General features: G+C 41.7%; 1 protein-coding gene across 2 annotated transcripts in view; it reads left to right on the top strand.

The window, feature by feature from the left end:
- Positions 1-1,188: 1,188 nt before the first annotated feature.
- LOC131456171 (disco-interacting protein 2 homolog C) overlaps positions 1,189-19,558 on the top strand; it is an 84,219-nt gene continuing 65,849 nt past the window's right edge. The window contains exon 1 of one of the 2 annotated variants that reach the window (XM_058624235.1): positions 1,189-1,463. In XM_058624235.1, coding sequence (XP_058480218.1) covers positions 1,385-1,463 — 79 coding nt within the window. In that variant the 5' untranslated portion in view covers positions 1,189-1,384. The remainder of the gene's footprint in view (positions 1,464-19,558) is intronic. The other variant, XM_058624244.1, reaches the window with a different exon arrangement.

The following is a 19,558-nucleotide window of genomic DNA, read 5'->3' on the forward strand; positions in this document are numbered from 1 at the left end:
AGTCTGTTTTTCACTTGTTTTAATTATTTTTATGAACTAAATTGTTTTGTGTGTTTTGGTCTCATTTGACTTTCTTATAACGTTTTATAATTTTATGTCAGAAATTCACTTAGAACAAAGTGGACAAATGTTTGGAGACATTGACGTCATCTTTATATACAACCATAAAAACACACATGTAAAAAAAATAAACGATAAAAGCAGTCATTTGTGCAGACAGACAGCTTTTGGCGCCCCCTAGTGGTTATTTAAACGACACCAATACTCTTGTCTTCATCAAAGTTATTGTTTTTAGTTTTTTCTTTATTTTCTAATGTTTGAACTGTGAGGTGAATACAGTCTGCCATCATTAAAGTTGCAAACCGGAAACATGAGTGTCACTTCAAAATAAAAGCACAAAAGCAGTTCATGGAGGTTAAACATATTTCTGACAACTCAACACGTTTTGTCTTAGTTTTTACTCAAAAACAGAGAATATGTAATTAATAATCACTCTAATTCATATTATTCATTTATTTTTAATTGATTGATGTGCAGCTCTAAAAAAAGTTAATGAATGAATAAATTAATTAAAGATTTCTATAAAATAATAATTCACCTGGATGGAAAAGTATTAAAAGTATAATTTCCCTATAAAATAATACAACTACTCTAAACAGAACAGGTACTGTATTATTATAAACAATTTATAATATATTATATTGTGAATAAAAACCAAAAGGTCACCAAAAAATTATGTGCACAGTTTGATATCCCTAAATTTTGATTTATTTTATACAGTAAAAATATAATAAGCCTTTGTCTTTGAGTGAACTTTGTGATTATTTTAATCTTTTCCTTTCTTTTATATATAATTTTGAGAGTGTTATGATGAATTAATTGTAAACATAGTCAGAACAGTGTCATTAATCATTTTAATTTGCTAAATCATGTTAAATTATTACATATATTTCAATTAATTAATAAATGAATAAAATAAATTGTCATTAAAAGATGTGGGAATTATCCCTTTAAATTCCTAGTACCTTTTATTTTCCATTCATTTATTAATTGATGTGATTATTTTAAAAACAAACAAGTATTCAAACATACATTTATATACTTAAAGGAGTGAAGTGTTCTTATTTTGAAAAAATGCGGACCGGAATAGGAAGCGCCATGTTTAGAGCAGCTTGACGCAACTTTGCGGAGGACGTGGAGCCGCTGCTCCACACACACACACACGCGCACACACACGGCGACACTCACTCTGTCACTCAGTCACTCACGCCGGGACTGACTTTGGATTTTTACCGGAGGATTTTTCGGTGGGAAACTCTGGAGCGACGTTCGCGAGGAGACAGTGCCGGAAAAACACTAGTTTAAACCCGGTTCTGACGAAGGAATGGCGGACCGGGACCCGGCGCCGCTTCCTGCAGAGGTTCGGGCCAAACTAGCCGAACTGGAGCTGGAGTTATCCGAGGGTGAGTAGCTGAAGCTGGGACGCTGTTCCCAGATCTGCCGCCGCCGCTACTACCGCTGCTACAGCCGCTGTTGCTGCGGGGTTTGAGTCGCTGCTGCTTGGTGTGAAAGTGAGAGGAAGAACCGGGTCAGAGTTAGAGCTGAGTGATGAGGACACACACGCACACCGTTCAAGTTCATATTACATCTGTACTTTAGTTTGTGCGGCTGTGATTTCATTGTTGTTGGTAAGTTTTCAGCAGTTATTTGGTTGTAGTTGTGAGGTTACTGTGGTTGATGGGTGAAGTTGTGGTAGTTTTGTGGTGCTGTACTGTTGTTATGGTTGTGTTTTTGTGGTAGTATTGTTGTGTAGTTGTGGTAGTATTGTTGTGTAGTTGTAGTAGTACTTTGGTGTACTTGTGGTAGTATAGTATTGTTGTGTAGTTGTAGTACTTTGGTGTAGTTGTGGTGTAGTTGTGGTAGTACTTTGGTGTAGTCGTGGGAGTTTTTTGTGTAGTTGTGTATTTTATGGTAGTATTTGGTTGCGGTGTCACTGTGGTTATTGTGTTGTTGTTGCAGTGGTGCTGTGGTTATTGTGTTGTTGTTGTGGTGCTGTGGTTATTGTGTTGTTGTTGTGATGCTTTTGTTATTGTGTAGTTGTGGTAGTATTATGGTGTAGTTGTGGTAGTACTTTGGTGTAGTTGTGGTAGTTTTTTGTGTAGTTGTGTGTTTTATGGTAGTATTTGGTTGCAGTGTCACTGTGGTTATTGTGTTGTTGCATTGTCACTGTGGTTATTGTGTTGTTGTGGTGGTGGTGCTGTGGATATTGTTGTTGTTGTGGTACTGTGGTTATTGTGTTGTTGTTGTGGTGCTGTGGTTATTGTGTTGTTGTTGTGATGCTTTTGTTATTGTGTTGTTGTTGTGGTGCTGTGGTTATTGTGTTGTTGTTACGGTGGTGCTGTGGTTATTGTGTTGTTGTTGCGGTGGTGCTGTTGGGTTGCTTGGTTGTTATTGTGTTGTCTCAGTTGTCGTATTGTGCAGTATTGTGTTGTTTTTTGATGATACATTTGGTGTTGTAGTTGGGGAGTCACTATCGTGCTGTTGTTTTCCTGTGATTTTTGTCATCAGTCAGAAATGATCAGTTTCATTATTGATTCTCATCAACTGTTTGATCTTTGTAGCAACAAACGTTAAATATGATCAGAGAGAGAGACAGCGAGAGAGAAAGACACAGAGACAGAGACAGAGAGAGAAAGACACAGAGACAGAGAGGGATTAAGACACAGAGAGAGAGACAGAGAGAGAGAAAGACACAGAGAGAGAGACGAGTGTGTCAGTGAGACATTGTTATCGTGGTGAAGAAGTCGTTTTTGGAAAATCCCGTCCAGCAGAGACAGAGAGAGAGGGCGAGCGAGCAGCTGTTCACATGACTCTCTCTGTCTCTCTCTTTCTCTCTCTTCAGACACATGAATGATTCTCATTATATTACAGTTTTTTTCCATAGCATCAGTGCATTCATGTGTTCATACATCAGTGAAACAATCACAGGTTCATTTAAATGTCTCTGCTGCCCCCGACTGTCTGTTAGAGGACAACCAGGGACGGACGCTGACCGTAGAGGGTGCTAACACAGGCACTAACACCGGTGCTAGCACATGTGCTAACACAGGTGCTAACACAGGCACGAACGCCGACACTCATACAGACGCTAACACGGGTGCTAATACAGACGTCAGAGCATCTCTACATGTTACGTTTTAAAGAAGATATTTAAATATTATATCGTAGAGGGTGTGGTGGTGGTGATAGTGGGCGGAGCTACAGACATAAACATAAATAGAGTTTGTGTTAAAACAGAAACGATTAATAAACTGTGACTTCAGTGTTTGACTTTAAATATGTTTTATAATTCAGGGTCATTTTCACAGACCGTCCCTTTTGGCCTCTTCTTCTACTTTTTGATTTTCTTGCCTTTTTTCTTGCTCTTGTCTTTCTTCTTGTCAGCCTCCTCCTCGTCTTTCTTATTCTTCTTCAGACTGACTGTGAGTCTGGAGACAATCACAGTGTCATATTTCAGCTGCTGCTGACTTTCCTCTGTTTCAACTGCAGCTCCACCATGTATGGAGAGAGAGAGAGAGAGAGAGAGAGAGTAATTTTTAACAGCTGAGTGCAAAAGCACACATTGCATTTTAATTTGAGTGTTTCCACTGTGTATGTGTTACATTACATGTCATTTGGCAGTTGCTTTTATCCAAAGCGACTTACAATAAGTGCATTTAAACATTTGGGTACAAACAAGAGCTAGAAGTAACTAAGTGCTTCAAGTAAGCCAAACTATAATGTGCTAGTCATAAGTGCAATGTACAAGTAAGTGCTCGTTATTTTTATTTTTATTTTTTTGTCGTCGTCTTAGTCGAGGTAGAGTTGAAAGAGATGTGTTTTTAGTTGGCGGTGGAAGATGTGGAGGCTTTCTGCTGTCCGGATGTTGATGGGGAGCTCGTTCCATCCTTTGGGAGCTAGGACAGTGAACAGTCTTGAGTTCGGTGAATGTCTCTGCGATCCTCTCAGTGAGGGGGCAGCCAGCCGGTTTGACGATGCAGAGTGGAGTGGGCGGGCTGGGGTGTAGGATTTGATCATGTCCTGGATGTAGGCTGGACCGGATCCGTTTGTTTGATCCAAAAAATTTAAATTACACTCTAATATAGAGTAAGTATCAGGGGTAAATAGGAAAGTGAGTGGACATTTAGGACGAGGAGTTAAATATCCGAACAGCAGTGGGGATGAAGGACTTTCGGTAGCGCTCCGTCCTACACTGAGGGTGCCGGAGCCTGCCACTGAAGGAGCTGCCAAGCCCCTCCACAGTCAGGTGCAGTGGGTGGAGTGTGTTATCCATGATGGAGGACAGTCTGGATAACGTCCTCCTCTGTCCCACCTCCTCCACCGATTCCAGTGAGCGGCCCAGGACAAAGCCGGCCCTCCTGACCAGCCTTTTCAGTTTCTTTCTGTCCCGGTCCGTGCTGCCTGCTCCCCAGCAAACCACAGCATAGTGGATGACAGAGGCCACCACGGAGTCATAAAAAGTCCGGAGTAGAGGTCTGCACACTCCGAAGGACCTCAGTCTCCTCAGGAGGTGGAGGCGACTTTGACCCTTTTTGTACAGGGCGTCGATGTGAGTGGTCCAGTTCAGTTTATTGTTGAGGTGAACACCAAGGTACTTGAAATTATCCACCAGCTCAATGTCCGAGCCCTGGATACTCACCAGTGGGTGTGGTGGGGTCTTTTTCCGGAAGTCGATCACCATTTCCCTCGTCTTTCCGGTGTTCAAGCACAAGAAGTTGCTCTCACACCAGTCCACGAAGTCCTTGATGACCGACCTGTACTCCAGCTCGTCCCCCTCAGACACACAGCCAACAATGGCTGAGTCATCGGAGAACTTCTGGAGGTGACAGCTGCTGGAGTTGTAGGTGTAGTCCGAGGTGTAGAGGGAGAAGAGGAACGGTGAGAGCACCGTCCCCTGAGGTGCCCTGATGCTGCAGATGGCCACCTCAGACCTGCAGTCCTGCAGCCTCACATACTGCCGCCTGTTGGTGAGGTAGTCGGTGGTCCATGCAGCCAGCTGCGTCCCCACTCCTATGTCCTCCATCTTCCTCCGCAGCACCGGCGGCCTCCAGGTGAGTCAGCGCCCGGTGCTGCAGGTAGATGACAGCGTCATCCACCCCGATCTTCGGCCTGTAGGCGAACTGCAGCGGGTCCATCACGGAGCTCACCACCATGCGAAGATGTCTGAGGACCAGCCTCTCCATGGTCTTCATCAGATGAGAGGTCAGGGCGACGGGTCTGAAGTGGCTCGGCTCCTTTGCCTGCGCTGTCTTAGGAAGTGGAACCACACAGGAGGTCTTCCACAGGACCGGGACCTTCTCCAGTCTGAGGCTCAGGTTGAAGATGTGCGCGACCACCTCACAGAGTTGGTCAGCACAGTCACTGAGCAGTCTGGGGCTGATCCCATCTGGTCCCACAGCTTTCCTGGTCTTCAGTCGCCTCAGTTCTCTCCTCACCTGCTCGGTTGTCACAGAGAGGGGGGAGTGGGCAGCTGGGGCTGTGGGGGGTGGGGTGTTGGAGTGAGGTGTTTTGGAGGTGAGGACGGTTGGTGGATGGTGGCTGTGGCCACTGGATAGCAGGCGTGTGAGGATTGGGGGGCAGAGGTGGAGAGGGGAGGGGGGCCCTGATCGAATTGGTTGAAGTATTGATTCAGTTCAGTGGCCCATCGCTGGTCCCCCCCTGCTTTGACTCTGGCTCCACTCTGTCCATGACCTGTGATGTTCTTCAGGCCTCTCCACACATCCCTCGTCCTGCTCTGCCCCATCTGCTCCTCCAGTTTCCTCTTGTAGACGTCCTTAGCCTTTCTGATCGCCTGCTTGAGCTCCCGCTGGACTTCTTTCAGTTCCTCTCTGCTCCCTGAAGCAAACACCCTCTTCTTCTGGTTCAGCAGGACTTGAAGTTGAGGGGTCACCCATGGCTTGATGTTGGCAAAGCACCGCACCCTGCGGGTTGGTGCGACGTTCTCCTCACATAATTTTATGTAATCTGTGAAACAGTCATTGAAGCCGTCGATGTTATCTCTATCAGAGAAAGTCTCCCAGATTGTTGTCTCGAAGCAGTCTCTCAACCTCTCCTTGGCTTCTTCATTCCACATCATTACAGTTATTTTCTGTGCGGGCTGCCTCCTCACCACGGGTGTGTATTCAGGTCGCAGACGTATCAGGTTGTGATCAGAGCGGCCGAGTGGAGGGAGGGGGGCGGAGGTGTACGCACCCTTTATATTTGCATATAAGAGGTCCAGCGTCTTGTTCTCCCGGGTGTGGCACTTCACGTACTGTGTGAACGTGGGGAGAAAGGGGGAAAACGAGGCATGGTTGAAATCACCATTTATGAGCAGGAGAGAGTTTGGGTGTTCCGTTTGCAGTGCCGACAATGAGCTGTGCAGCCTCTCACATGCTGCGGCTGCATCGGCTGAGGGAGGGATGTAGACTGTGTACACAATCACATGCGAGAACTCCCTCGGGATGTAATACGGGCTGATGCCCACCGCAACAAACTCAATGTCCTTTGTGCAAACTTGTTCTTTGATGGAGACGTGCACGGGGTCGCACCATCTCTCGTTAATAAACACAGCCACTCCTCCGCCTCTCCTCTTCCCAGCCACATTCCGGTCTGCACGTACTGTCTTAAACTCCTCCAGGGAAACGACTGAGTCCGGTGTCATCTCCGTCAGCCAGGTCTCCGTGAAGCACAGCAGGCTGCTCTCCCTGAAGTCTCTCTGGTGCCGGGTCAGCGCCGCGAGCTCGTCCGTTTTGTTCACGAGGGAGCGGACGTTTCCCATGATGATGGATGGAATGAAAGGACGGAACCTACGTTTCCTCTCCTGTTTCCTCCGACCTGCTCTGCAGCCCCGTCTCTTCCTCTTTAAAACCGTTGGAATCGTCCATTCCTGCACGTACTGTCTTAAACCCCTCCAGGGAAACGACCAAGTCCGGTGTCTTCTCCGTCAGCCAGGTCTCCGTGAAGCACAGCAGGCTGCTCTCCCTGAAGTCTCTCTCGTGCAGGGTCAGCGCCGCAAGCTCGTCCGTTTTGTTCACGAGGGAGCGGACGTTTCCCATGATGATGGATGGAATGAAAGGACGGAACCTACGTTTCCTCTCCTGTTTCCTCCGACCTGCTCTGCAGCCCCGTCTCTTCCTCTTTAAAACCGTTGGAATCGTCCATTCCGCGTTGGGAGAGAGAGCGGTGTTGCGCAACACCAACAGCTGATCCCTGGTGTAAACAATGGATCCGCTGAGCGTGTCTGCCGACGGAGTTCCCAAAAGTGCAGAGAAGAGCATTAAACGGAATGCAAAAGTAATAAAAGTGGACCATTTTAAGGAAAAAGCGTAAAACATGCCAGAAAAGAGGAGCAAAAAAAAAGTAGTTGACAAAGTTAATTGGGAGGAGGGAGGAGTGGGAGTGGGTGGGTCAAGGAGGTTAGAGAAGATTGAGAAAAGTTTTTTCAGGTTACAGAAAGGATTGAATTTTAGTCTGCAGTGTGTGTGTGTGTTTGCAGTATGTGTGTGTGTGTGTTGTTGCAGTACATGTGTGTTTATGTGTGTGTGTGTCACTGTGTAACAGGGTCAGATTCCCAGATTCCCTCACTGCATTATTTAAACACTCTGATGATGCAGTAAATGTGCAGTCGTGGTGGTGACGGCGGCGGCTGCAGGGAATCTAATATCCTCTCACTTTATTTGACCTAATTTTTAAAAATGTCCACACATTGTCATCATCTCTCACTCTCTCTCTCAGTTCTAATGTCTTATTTTGTAAAATTTGGCTTATAAAATTCTTTATTCCAAATTATTTCAGTGACACAAAGTGACCACACGAGGCAGCAGAGGACCAGCAGCTCCTGTGTCCCTGTGAGCTAAAATCACTGATTTCTCTATGGACTTTGGTGTGGGGAGACACACACACAAAAGATCTGTAATATAAGAGTAATTAATCATTTTTATTACATTCATATTTTGGTTCAGTTTCCTGTCGTTGAGGAGCAAAAAAGGGAAGAAGCTGAAATCACGGAAACAATCAAAGTGATTATCATACGAGAGATGGAAGAGAAAAGGATTGATTGTTGCAGCTGTACACACACACTTCACACACTTCACACACTGTGTGTGTGTGTGTGTGTGTGTGTTCCTCCTGCATGATAACGTCTCACCTTTAGATCGACAGTTGCCATAGAGACGTTATTCTCTGTCTCTGTCTCAGTCATCCTTCCTGAGAGATGACAACCTGTGGGGATGTTCACAGGGTTTTTGTTCTTCTGCCGAGTGTGTGACAGTCTCATACACACACACACACACACAGCAGAAGGACCATTAATCCATATTTGATCTCCTGTGAGCATTTATTGATGTGAGGCTGGAGTTTTGCAGTCACTTGGCGTAAAACGTTGTCCTCACTTGAACCTCGCTGCAGTCATTTCAGATGTGTGTGTTCACACACACTCGCTATATTTACGTGACTATAAAATCGACTTCCTGTTGAGTTGAGGCCATGGTTACGGTTGACTTTTTTGTTCGTCTTGGTCGATAACATCTTACCACGAAGTTTCGGGAAACTCGATGGAACTCAATTTTGCCTCTGTTTTCACCTTAGGGGGTGCAATAGAGCCCTTGAGCAACACTAGGTCTGGGAACTATGCCCAATATAGCACTTTCGCCAGACCTGACCTCCATGCAAAGAGTTTTTCTGCTCGTTAATCTCCTCAAAAATGACTGCAAATCCATGGATATAAGAATAATCTGATGGCCCCTGCCATTCGTGGCTCGGGCCCTAAGCAAGTAGTTTTATAAGAGCTACTCATTTAAAGTACAAAAAAGTATTAATATATAATGTTTTTCCAGCTGTTTTTATGCAAAGGTGACATTTCTTGCCCCCAGGAACAAATTAGTAAGCTTGTGTGTAGCATAGCCATTTTAGGCTCATTTAAAGAACTGAGATGAAAGTTCTACAATTTTTCCAAAGAATTAAGATCCTTACAATAAAAAACAGAATAGCAGAAAATTAGTTAAATGTATGTTTTAAAGTGCATTAATGTTAACTGGCACACACACACACACACAGCATTAGATTGATGAAGTTTAGACTAAACAGATACAACATGAACTGCATGGAACAACAAAATGTCAGGAACCCCCCTCTTAACCCGTCTTCACGCCTGCCCACTTAACCCCTGCTGTCACTCTGTATGAGAGACAAGAGGCTTCAGGAGACGCTTGTGTAAATATTCATATGCGTTCACCTCACAGAACAACATTAATGTGAACGGGCTGAGGGCGTGTTTGTTTTTAGGACACGCCCATGTCCAGACGTCAGAGAAAAACGCAGGTTTGAGTTTTTTATCTGGAAGAAAATATCAGCTCTTTTTTATTTTATGTCTTGTTTACGTTTGAGTTTTTTCACGTCTTTATCTCACGTTAGACACACTTTTATAACAGGAAACACTAAAAATCATTCATTAATTTCAAGCTGTTTCAAAGACATGATACATGTGTATATATACGTATGTGCATATAAACTTTTATCAGTCTGATTTCCAATCCATTGATTTTGACTGATATAGATGATCATATAGGCTCCTCCCTAACAATGACATCATCATTTTCCTGAAGCAGCTTATTGGTTGTAAACACTTAAATGAAGCGTAAATGTAGTGTGTAAATGTTTTTTTTTTTTTTTTTTTACTGAAACACTAAACTAAAAAGTTCAGGGTTCACAAAAAAAACACAGTTTCCACTTCTGCAGATTCTGCTAAACTCTGGAGGAGATTAGATCACATCATCATCATCGTCTTATTGTACTTTGTACTTATTGTCAGTCGCTTTGGATAAAAGCGTCTGCCAAATGACATGTAGTGTAATGTAATCGTCATCATCACAGCAGAGTCCAGGCTGCTGGAGGTCACAGAGGTCACAGAAGTCACAGAGGAGTCAGAAGGAACACGAGGAGCAGGAAACTCAAATATTTGTGTCAGAGGAAAAGAAAGAAAACATGCGTTTTACCATCACTTTCATTTATGTTTCTCAGCGGACGAGCAGAGGAGTGTTTTCACGTTACTTTCACCCCATGAGACCTCGCTGTCAGAGCTCCTCCTCCTCCTCGATTCACGCCAGCTTTGACTACAGGAGGGAAACGACAGCGAGGGAAGGAAACAGGCTGAAAGTGTCTGTCTAAGATGATGCAATCTGGCTGAAACATCTCCCTCCTCACCCACCTCCTCCTCCCCCTCTAATCCTGTCCGCTCCAGCGATGACATCACCTCCCCGGGAAGAAGAAGCATCATCATGGCAGACGGCTGCATGTGTGTGTGTGGCAGCAACAACAGAAGGAAGAATTTTCTCCTCCTCATCATCAGTGACTTCACATGTTTGTGTTTATGGAAAACACACGTCATGACATCTGCACAAGAGGGAGAGAAAAACCTGCTGCTGATCCATTATCACCGTGTTTGATTTTCATTGTGTGTCAAACACACGATTAAGTACAAAAAATACAATGAAAGAATGAGAAAACGATACAAGAAACGCGAAAATTTGGTTTCACTTATCTCGCTCTTAAACTGCAACACTTTTAACTAAACATTTGTGCTGAGGCGTTTACCACCGACAGACATTCGACAATAGTATCTACATCAATATCAGTGCGATACAGTCATTTATGAAGCTGATATCCACACATTTCTGCTGAGTCATTTGAAAGACAGACAGATCAAATACGACTCAGCTAAAATGTCGAGGTCTGAGAGCGACTGGCGGCGCTGAAGCAGGAGGAGGAAAATGAAAACTCTGAACGAGGGGAAGTCGTCGTCGACTGAGCAGAACAAACGCCACATCCTCTCACGTCAGGAAGAAGAGGAGGATAAAGACCGAGCGTGAGGAGAACCTTCTCTAAATATCTGAAGCAGGGACTCATAAAATCTACATTAGCTCAAATCTACGATGTCTTTAAGAACATGATCACGTCTTTATCTCACTGTCTGTAAACCACTCACTCTCCCACACCAAACCCATAGAGAAAATCACTGATTTTAGGTGGCGGGGACACAGGAGCTGCTGGTCCGCTGCTGCCTCGTGTGGTCATTTTGTGTCACTGAGGTCAATCTGAACAAAGGAATTTAAACACTGAAGTGACAAAATAAGACATTTGAACTTAGTGATGGAGGCAGCAGTGGATCAACAACTCCTGTGTGCTCTGATGTTAAAATCACTGATTTTCTCTATGGACCTTGGTGTGAGAGAGTTTCAACAGACTTTACACAATATCTTTAAATGTTAGTATGTTAGGTTGAATAAATGGTGGTGTATTGGGTCCATGGTGTCATCTCTTGTTGTCTCTTGTCGTGTCAGAGTCTCTCTCGTTTCTCTGCAGTTGAACACTTGTCACATTCGTGAGACACAGTGTGAGCAGGATACTTTTTCCCCTGTGACCTCAGACGTTGTTGTTTCTTCTTCTTTAGGCTTCAGATGCCGTGAGTAAACAGAGCGGAGCCTCGAGCAACACACTGACAACCTCCCTGCTCGCCTTCTGTAAACACTTCACACAGTGCCGTCAGTTAAGTTGACAAACTGGGGCTCCCTTCAAAGGGTGACTGTGTTGGAACATTGTTGCTAGGCAACAGTGACACCAGTTATCCATGCACTGAAGGTGAACATGAGAAAGAAAAATAGACAAATGAAACAAATCTGAACTCACATTTACATTGTAGTCTCACATTTATGTTGTAGTCTCAAATGTACGTTGTTGTCTCACATTTACGTTGTACTCTCAATTTTACGTTGTAGTCTCACATTTACGTTTTACTCTCAATTTTACATTATAGTCTCACATTTACGTTGTATTCTCACATTTACGTTGTAGTCTCACATTTATGTTTTAGTCTCACATTTACGTTGTAGTCTCACATTTCCATTGTATTCTCACATGTCCATTGTAGGCTTACATTAACGTAGTCTCACATTTACGTTGTAGTCTCACATTTACGCTGTAGTCTCACATTCATGTTGTAGTCTCAAATCTACGCTGTAGTCTCACATACGTTTTAGTCTCACATCTACGCTGTAGTCTCACATTTACATTGTAGTCTCACATTTACGCTGTAGTCTCACATCTACATTGTAGTCTCACATTTACATTGTAGTCTCACATCTACGCTGTAGTCTCACATTTACATTTTAGTCTCACATTTACACTGTAGTCTCACATTTACGTTTTAGTCTCACATTTACGTTGTAGTCTCACATTAACATTGTATTCTCACATGTCCATTGTAGTCTCACATTAACGTTGTAGTCTCACATTTATGCTGTAGTCTCAAATTCATGTTGTGGTCTCACATTTACACTGTAGTCTCACATCTATGTTGTATTCTCACGTCTACGCTGTAGTCTCACATTTACGTTTTAGTCTCACATTTACGCTGTAGTCTCACATTTACGTTTTAGTCTTACATTTACATTGTAGTCTCACATCTACGCTGTAGTCTCACATTTACGTTTTAGTCTCACATTTACGTTTTAGTCTCACATTTACACTGTATTCTCACATTTACGTTTTAGTCTCACATTTACGTTGTAGTCTCACATTTCCATTGTATTCTCACATTTCCATTGTATTCTCACATGTCCATTGTAGTCTCACATTAATGTTGTAGTCTCACATTTACGTTTTAGTCTCACATTTACGTTGTAGTCTCACATTTCCATTTTATTCTCACATGTCCATTGTCGTCTCACATTAACGTTGTAGTATCACATTTACATTGTAGTCTCACATTTATGTTGTAGTCTCACATCTACGCTGTAGTCTCACATCTACGCTGTAGTCTCACATTTACGTTTTAGTCTCACATTTACGCTGTAGTCTCACATTTACGTTTTAGTCTCACATTTATGTTGTAGTCTCACGTTGATGTTGTAGTCACAAGTGAGATGTTGTAAGATTTTCAGCCTGTGGGTCACAGGAGGAGGCACCACACGCACACACACACACACACACACACACACACAGACACACAGAGTGATGAATTCCATGTGTGTGTCACAAAGTGGAGAATGTGGAATGTGTTTAAAATGGTCCCCGTGCTTGAAGACATTCTTTAAACTGGTTTGAAACACTTTGGAAATCACAACGTCGTCATTTTTCTTCTTTTTTTTTCTTTTTGGAGACGGTAATAAACGCTCTGTGCTGTGAACGTTAACAACCTCTCAGTCTGCTGGACACCGTCTGTCCCAGTGATAAACTCGGCCTGGTGCATTACTGCATTTACTGCGACGGACAGAGTTTCATTCAGAATACACGCACAAAAACACACACACACACACACACACACACACTTCTGCAGAAAATAATAACATTAAAGTGCTGGAAACTGTTTTGAGTGAAGCTGAAAAGAAACAGGAAAGATCTGCACACTGTGACTTTGAGGAGAAAAAGTCAAATAAAAATATAATTCTCTCCTTAATTTGGAGTGAGATAGAATAGAATAGAAATACTTTATTCATCCCCAAGGGGAAATTGTTTTAACATAGCAGCAATACAAACAAATATTATAAACATAAAATGGAATGTAAACATAAAATGTAAAATGTGCAACAGTGGGGAAAAAAAATAGTGCAATAGTAAAGGAATGGCATAAAGGACTGCATGGCATACCGTATGTCACGAAGAGAAAATGTGCATTGTGCAAATGAGCAGTTTTTATTGTTTATTTTTTTTTATTACAGAGAGTTATTGTAAGTCTTGATGGCTGATGGCAGGAATGATTTCCTGAATCTGTCCTTGTGACAGCGGAGCTGTCTGAATCTTGGAGAATGTGCTCTCCTGGGCCTGGAGGATAGATAGATTAAATTTTGTGTTACTTTGTAAACCACTCACTCTCCCACACCAAAGTCCAGAGAGAAAATCTGTGATGTTAGCTGGCGTTTAATCAGTGAGTGAAACTGAAGCATCAGGATCCAAACCTCAGACCTGTTGTTGTTTACACTGGTGCAGCTGCTGACAGACCTCTGCTCATGTCAAACCCAACATTAACCCCCTCACAACACCTGAGCGCTCTTTCTGTCATCATTGTAAAAATGTGATTAAATATTTCAACGAGCAATGAGCAATTGTAAAAATACTACAATATTTAACAAAAAAATGTACTTTAAGTACCAAAAATCCCTTATGTGCCGTCAAAAATTACTTTCATGATTAAGACAATTAACGTTAAAATATTGGAAATATGTTATTGTTACTCCTTCTCAACGTTGTTTTTGTCTGAACTTCATTTGCATGATTTGATCGTTGACTCAGAGACGAGTTCTTCTCGTTCTTCAGTCAACAACAAAGAAAGTGTCTTGTGACTGAAGGGTCACAGGTTCAATCTCCTGTCTGTCGTTCAAGTTTTTTTTATATTTGATGACTTTTGAGACAAAGTATCAGGTTTATTCAGTGATGATGTGACGACTGTCGACCTTTGACCCTGTGCCATGTGTTTATTTGCATACGACTCATGTATGTACAGGGGTAGACTGGCCATCCGGTGGGCCGATCGATTTTGGGCCGGCTGACGGACGGACATTTTTCTTTTATTATTATTTCGACATGCCAGGGACATGTCCTGGGCTCGGGAGAGTTACCGTAGTTACCGAGACAAGGGGCAGGCACCGCACCGCACTGCAAAACAAAGATAAACAGCGGCTGTCTAACACAGTGCTCAGCTGCAGACACAATGCAGCGGAGAGATGATGTGACAATTGATTGGCCCAGTGGCCTGTCTGTCAAGAATACTTGGCTCAATGGCCTTATGAGAGGCTTCAGAGGCCCAGGAACAATAACTATATTCATATACTATTTTATTGACCATTTAAGCCCTGTTTTATACTTTCATCTCATACTTTCACACTAAATTGCAGATCTACATGCTTATAACGCACGTGTTGCAATGTGATGTGTTTTGAGTATATAGATCTGCTATGTTCACAGTTTTTGATCATTTCATCCTATAATTGAAATCTCCCAAATCCAGGTCACAAGAGTTAAAGTGTTTAAAGTGTCAACATGCATCTTTTTTAGTGCCAACAGTCCAATTTGGTTCATGAAGGACATTGATCTAACAACTTGAATAATATATTAGAGCTACAGCTTACGATTATTTTCATAATCGATTAATCTGTCGATTATTTTCTCGATTAATCAATTAATCGTTTGGTCCATAAAATATCAGAAAACGGTGTTTGTCAAACCTGGAAATGATGATGTTCTCAAATGTCTTGTTTTGTCCACACACCAAAATGATTGACTTTTAATGATTTCTTTGTTATCCAGAGCAAAGAAATGAAGAAGTTTAAACAATTGAAAATCTTGTTTTAATCATGAAAAAAGCTTCAAACCGATTCATCGATTATCAAAATAGTTGTCGATTAATTTAGTAATCGATTAATCGTTTCAGCTCTATAATATATGCTGTATATGTATGTTTTACATATATTTTTCCAGTCAGTTTTTATGGTTTATTGTCCAACAGTTTCACATTATATACAATAGTTAAAATGAATAAAACACTGATTAACTACTGTTACAGTAAAACATCTGCACATAAGATGCAGATATATTTTAATAGGTACAGTGTTTGTGTTAGGGTTAGTGTTTGTCCATTTTTCAGATCATTATACTATTGTTTTCCATACTTTAGTCAACTAGCCAACGTTCTGATTGCATGCAGACTCATTTTTTGCATGTAATCTTGTTCAAACTTAACCTATTCCACACTACTCCTCTACTTTTCATGTCCAGATTTGTGATAGGCAGCAGGCAGCTGTGTGATAATGAGTGATAAATAAACACTCTTGAATCTTAAATCATTTCTCCAGTATCCTTCTTAAGAGCAAGTACAGTAACAACACACTGTATATTTATCATTTATTTATTCAAGGCTCCAGAATATAAAGGGATATTGCTCAGTATAGTGGTGTTATTAAGGGCTTGCGTGTTTGTATGTACATCAGTGGGGCGAGTTGGCACAGTATCTACGCGCAGATTGTAGTGGGCCAGTCTGGACCAACAAGTCCAGGGTGTATGTATGAACACATGAGGAGGTGAAGTCCAGTTAACTGGGTCATGATGGAGATGGATGAGTCCTTCCTTCCTTCCTTCCTTCCTTCCTTCCTTCCTTCCCTCCTTCCCTCCTTCCCTCTTCACTATGAGCTTCTTTCAGGTTAAAGACAAAACAAATACACACACACACACACACAGAGACACACACACACACACACACGCTGCATCAAATGAACCATTGTTCACTTTTTTTAGGGAAAACAGTGAACGTTGTCTTCTGTTACTGAGGCTCCACCCCATTTGTTTTTTCTTATAACCAGGCAACTGGGGGGGTTGATAGGGTGGGGGGGGGGCCTGCTGGAGTCAGTCTGGAAGTGCTTATTAAAGGGACAGTACAGGTTATTTAAAAAGAAATGATCATTATAACAAAGAAACTGAGGCTGAATATAAAAAACTAAGGTGAAGCCGAAGAAGTAACTGGCTGTAAAGAGAATTCTAGAATTCTCCATTCACATTGGTGGAGTCAAACTCGTACGCTTTTATTTTACACTTGTGTTGAGCTGGATTTAAAAATGAATCTCATTTTATCATCAAGTCCTGCTGTAATTATGTAACATAATGTAACAACACTTTAAAAACTGTGATTAATCCTGATTTTACTCACAGTTCAGAGCTTTGATTTTTTAACTTTTTAAACATTCCACAGAATGAACTCATACATGTTCATGTGTGGTTCATGTGTGATTTGTGTGTGGTTCAGTGTTCATGTGTGGTTTGTGTGGTTCATGTGTGGTTCACGTGTTTATGTGTGATTCATGTGTGGTTCATGTGCGATTTATGTGTGATTCATATGTGGTTTGTGTGATTCATGTGTTCATGTGTGGTTTGTGTGGTTCATGTGTTCATGTGTGATTTATGTGTGGTTCATGTGTGGTTCATGTGTTCATGTGTGATTCATGTGTGGTTTGTGTGATTTATGTGTGGTTCATGTGTGATTCATATGTTCATGTGTGGTTCATGTGTGATTTATGTGTGGTTCAGTGTTCATGTGTGGTTTGTGTGGTTCATGTGTTCATGTGTGATTTATGTGTGGTTCATACGTTCATGTGTGATTCATGTGTGATTCATGTGTGGTTCATGTGTTCATGTGTGATTCATGTGTGATTTATGTGTGGTTCATGTGTGGTTCATGTGTTCATGTGTGACCTCAGTACTCGCAGGTTAATCCTCTCATCTCTGTCTGTGAGCACAGAACATCCCTGATTTACACTAATGCTGCCTGTGTGTGTGTGTATTAGGTAGGTTTTACTAATGTTGTGGGGACCTAAACCTGATTACACAGTCATATTATGGGGACTTGTCTTCCTTGTGGGGACAAAAAGCAAGTCCCCATAACGTAAATGACTACCTTTTAAGGTGAAGATATGTTTTAAGGTTAGGTTGAGGTTAGGGTTATGGTTAGGCTTAGGCCAGTAGTAATTGTGGTTAAGGTTAGAGTAAGTCTCCAGGAAATGAATGTAAATCAATGCAATGTCCCCTCAAGTCATGAAGGTCAAGTATTTTTGTATGAAAAGTGCACAAATGTAGACGACATAATCACTCTTATGTCATTCATTTATATTATAATCCAGAGATAATCCTGATAATCTTAATTGTTCTGTGCAGACAAAAAAAGAACAACCCCAGTAACAAAACCCACTTTAAAAAGCTGCGCGTTAACGTTTCCACGCACACAGCAAAACACTGTGAGTATGTGTCTCCAGCACATTAGCACTTGTTAGCGTCTTCTGCTGAATTAATGGACAATAATCACGTCCACATTTCATTTCTGCTCTTTTTGTGTGTGTTTGTGCTCAGATTCTGCTCCTGACAGCGTGAAATTACAATTTATTATTCACCTCCAAAACATGACAACAATATGTTTGTCTGATAATTATATAATTTTTATTATTATAGATTAATAAGTATTATATATATCAACACGTTCTCCTTTTTTCTGATTTTAGCTGTTTCTTAATGTGTGTTTGTGTGTGTCTTCTCTGGTCTTCTGTCGTCCTCTGGTCTTCTCTGGTCCTCTGGTCTTCTCTGGTCTTCTGTTGTCCCTTTTGTCTGCAGTGATATTTTGATGATCAATTAAAAGATGACAATTAAAAGACTTCTTAAATGTGAATATTTTCTGATTCAGGACATTTTTCAACATTTTCTGACATTTTATGGACCTAAATATATAAGATGTGTAAAGATGTCGCTGAGATACTCACATCTGAACTTAGTCTGATGATAGAGTTTCAGGGTCCCAAGTACATATACCAACTTCTGTTGAAATGTGATTGTTTTTCACGGGGATATGACATGTTTTTTTCACACCTTTGTCCATTAGAAGTGATCGGTATATGTTGAAGGTTTGATCATTTCGTCGTCTGTGGTTCGATTCTCACCAAACTTTGACGTGAACACACTTGAGTGATCACATACACATCACGAAAAATTTAGACTGATCCGCCAAACAGAACAAAGTTACAGATTAAGCTCCGCCCATTAACACATAAACACCTCATAATGATGAGTTGCAGCCCTGGATATAAGTGTATTGATTTAAGTGACGATGAAGCTTCATAAATACACCTCTATTCTTTCTGGTTTTTTCTACATCCTCTCATTCATGAACCTCATGTGACGCTGAGTTATTTATTGTCTTTTTGTCCTCTATTGAAAACCAGCAGCTACAGGATGGACATTTGTCTTCCTCTTCTCGTGTTGTTTCCTCATCCGTCAGAAATTCTCCTCTTCCATCTTTTTCCGGATTGTCCTGATGACCTTTGCACTTCTTTCTGTCCAAAAGACAGAAATGTCTCTGAGCGTTAGAGAAAGTAATTTGTCTCATTTCAGAGGCGAAACCACGTCCCTCTTGTCTTCTGTCTTTCCTCTTGTCTTTTCTCGTCCCTCTGATGTAAAGTCTCTCATGAGCAGATGGTCGCCGTGGCGTTGGACTGCAGTCATTGAATCATGTCCGCTCTGCTGCTCGTCCTCCGTCTCTCTGCTGCAGAACCTGACGTCCCGTCGTCCTTGTACCATATGCTACTGAAAAAATCTGCATTGAGGCCTGAAAATTCTTATTTTTATCTTGATTTTATTCTCTGTCCTAAATTTTTATTTGTTTACTCAAGTTTAGACAGACTAATGTGTTCACATGACGATAAGAAAACTGAATTAACATCTTAGTCTGACTAAGACTAGCTCGAGTTTAGTCGGACTAATGTGTTCACATGACGATAAGAAAACTGAATTATCATCTTAGTCTGACTAAAATCAGACTTTCAACATGAATGTAAAAGTGTGTGAAAAAGAAAAGTAGAAAATATTTCTAATTTCACTAATTATCATTTTTTTTAAATCTCTAGGTCAATGCCTTAAATTAAATCTTATCTTCCATATATTTACATTTATACATGTTATAAACACATGAGTTTGACCTTGTTTGCAGTTGAAT

This window comes from Solea solea, chromosome 1 (genome assembly GCF_958295425.1).
Source record: "Solea solea chromosome 1, fSolSol10.1, whole genome shotgun sequence".
NCBI lineage: Eukaryota > Metazoa > Chordata > Actinopteri > Pleuronectiformes > Soleidae > Solea > Solea solea.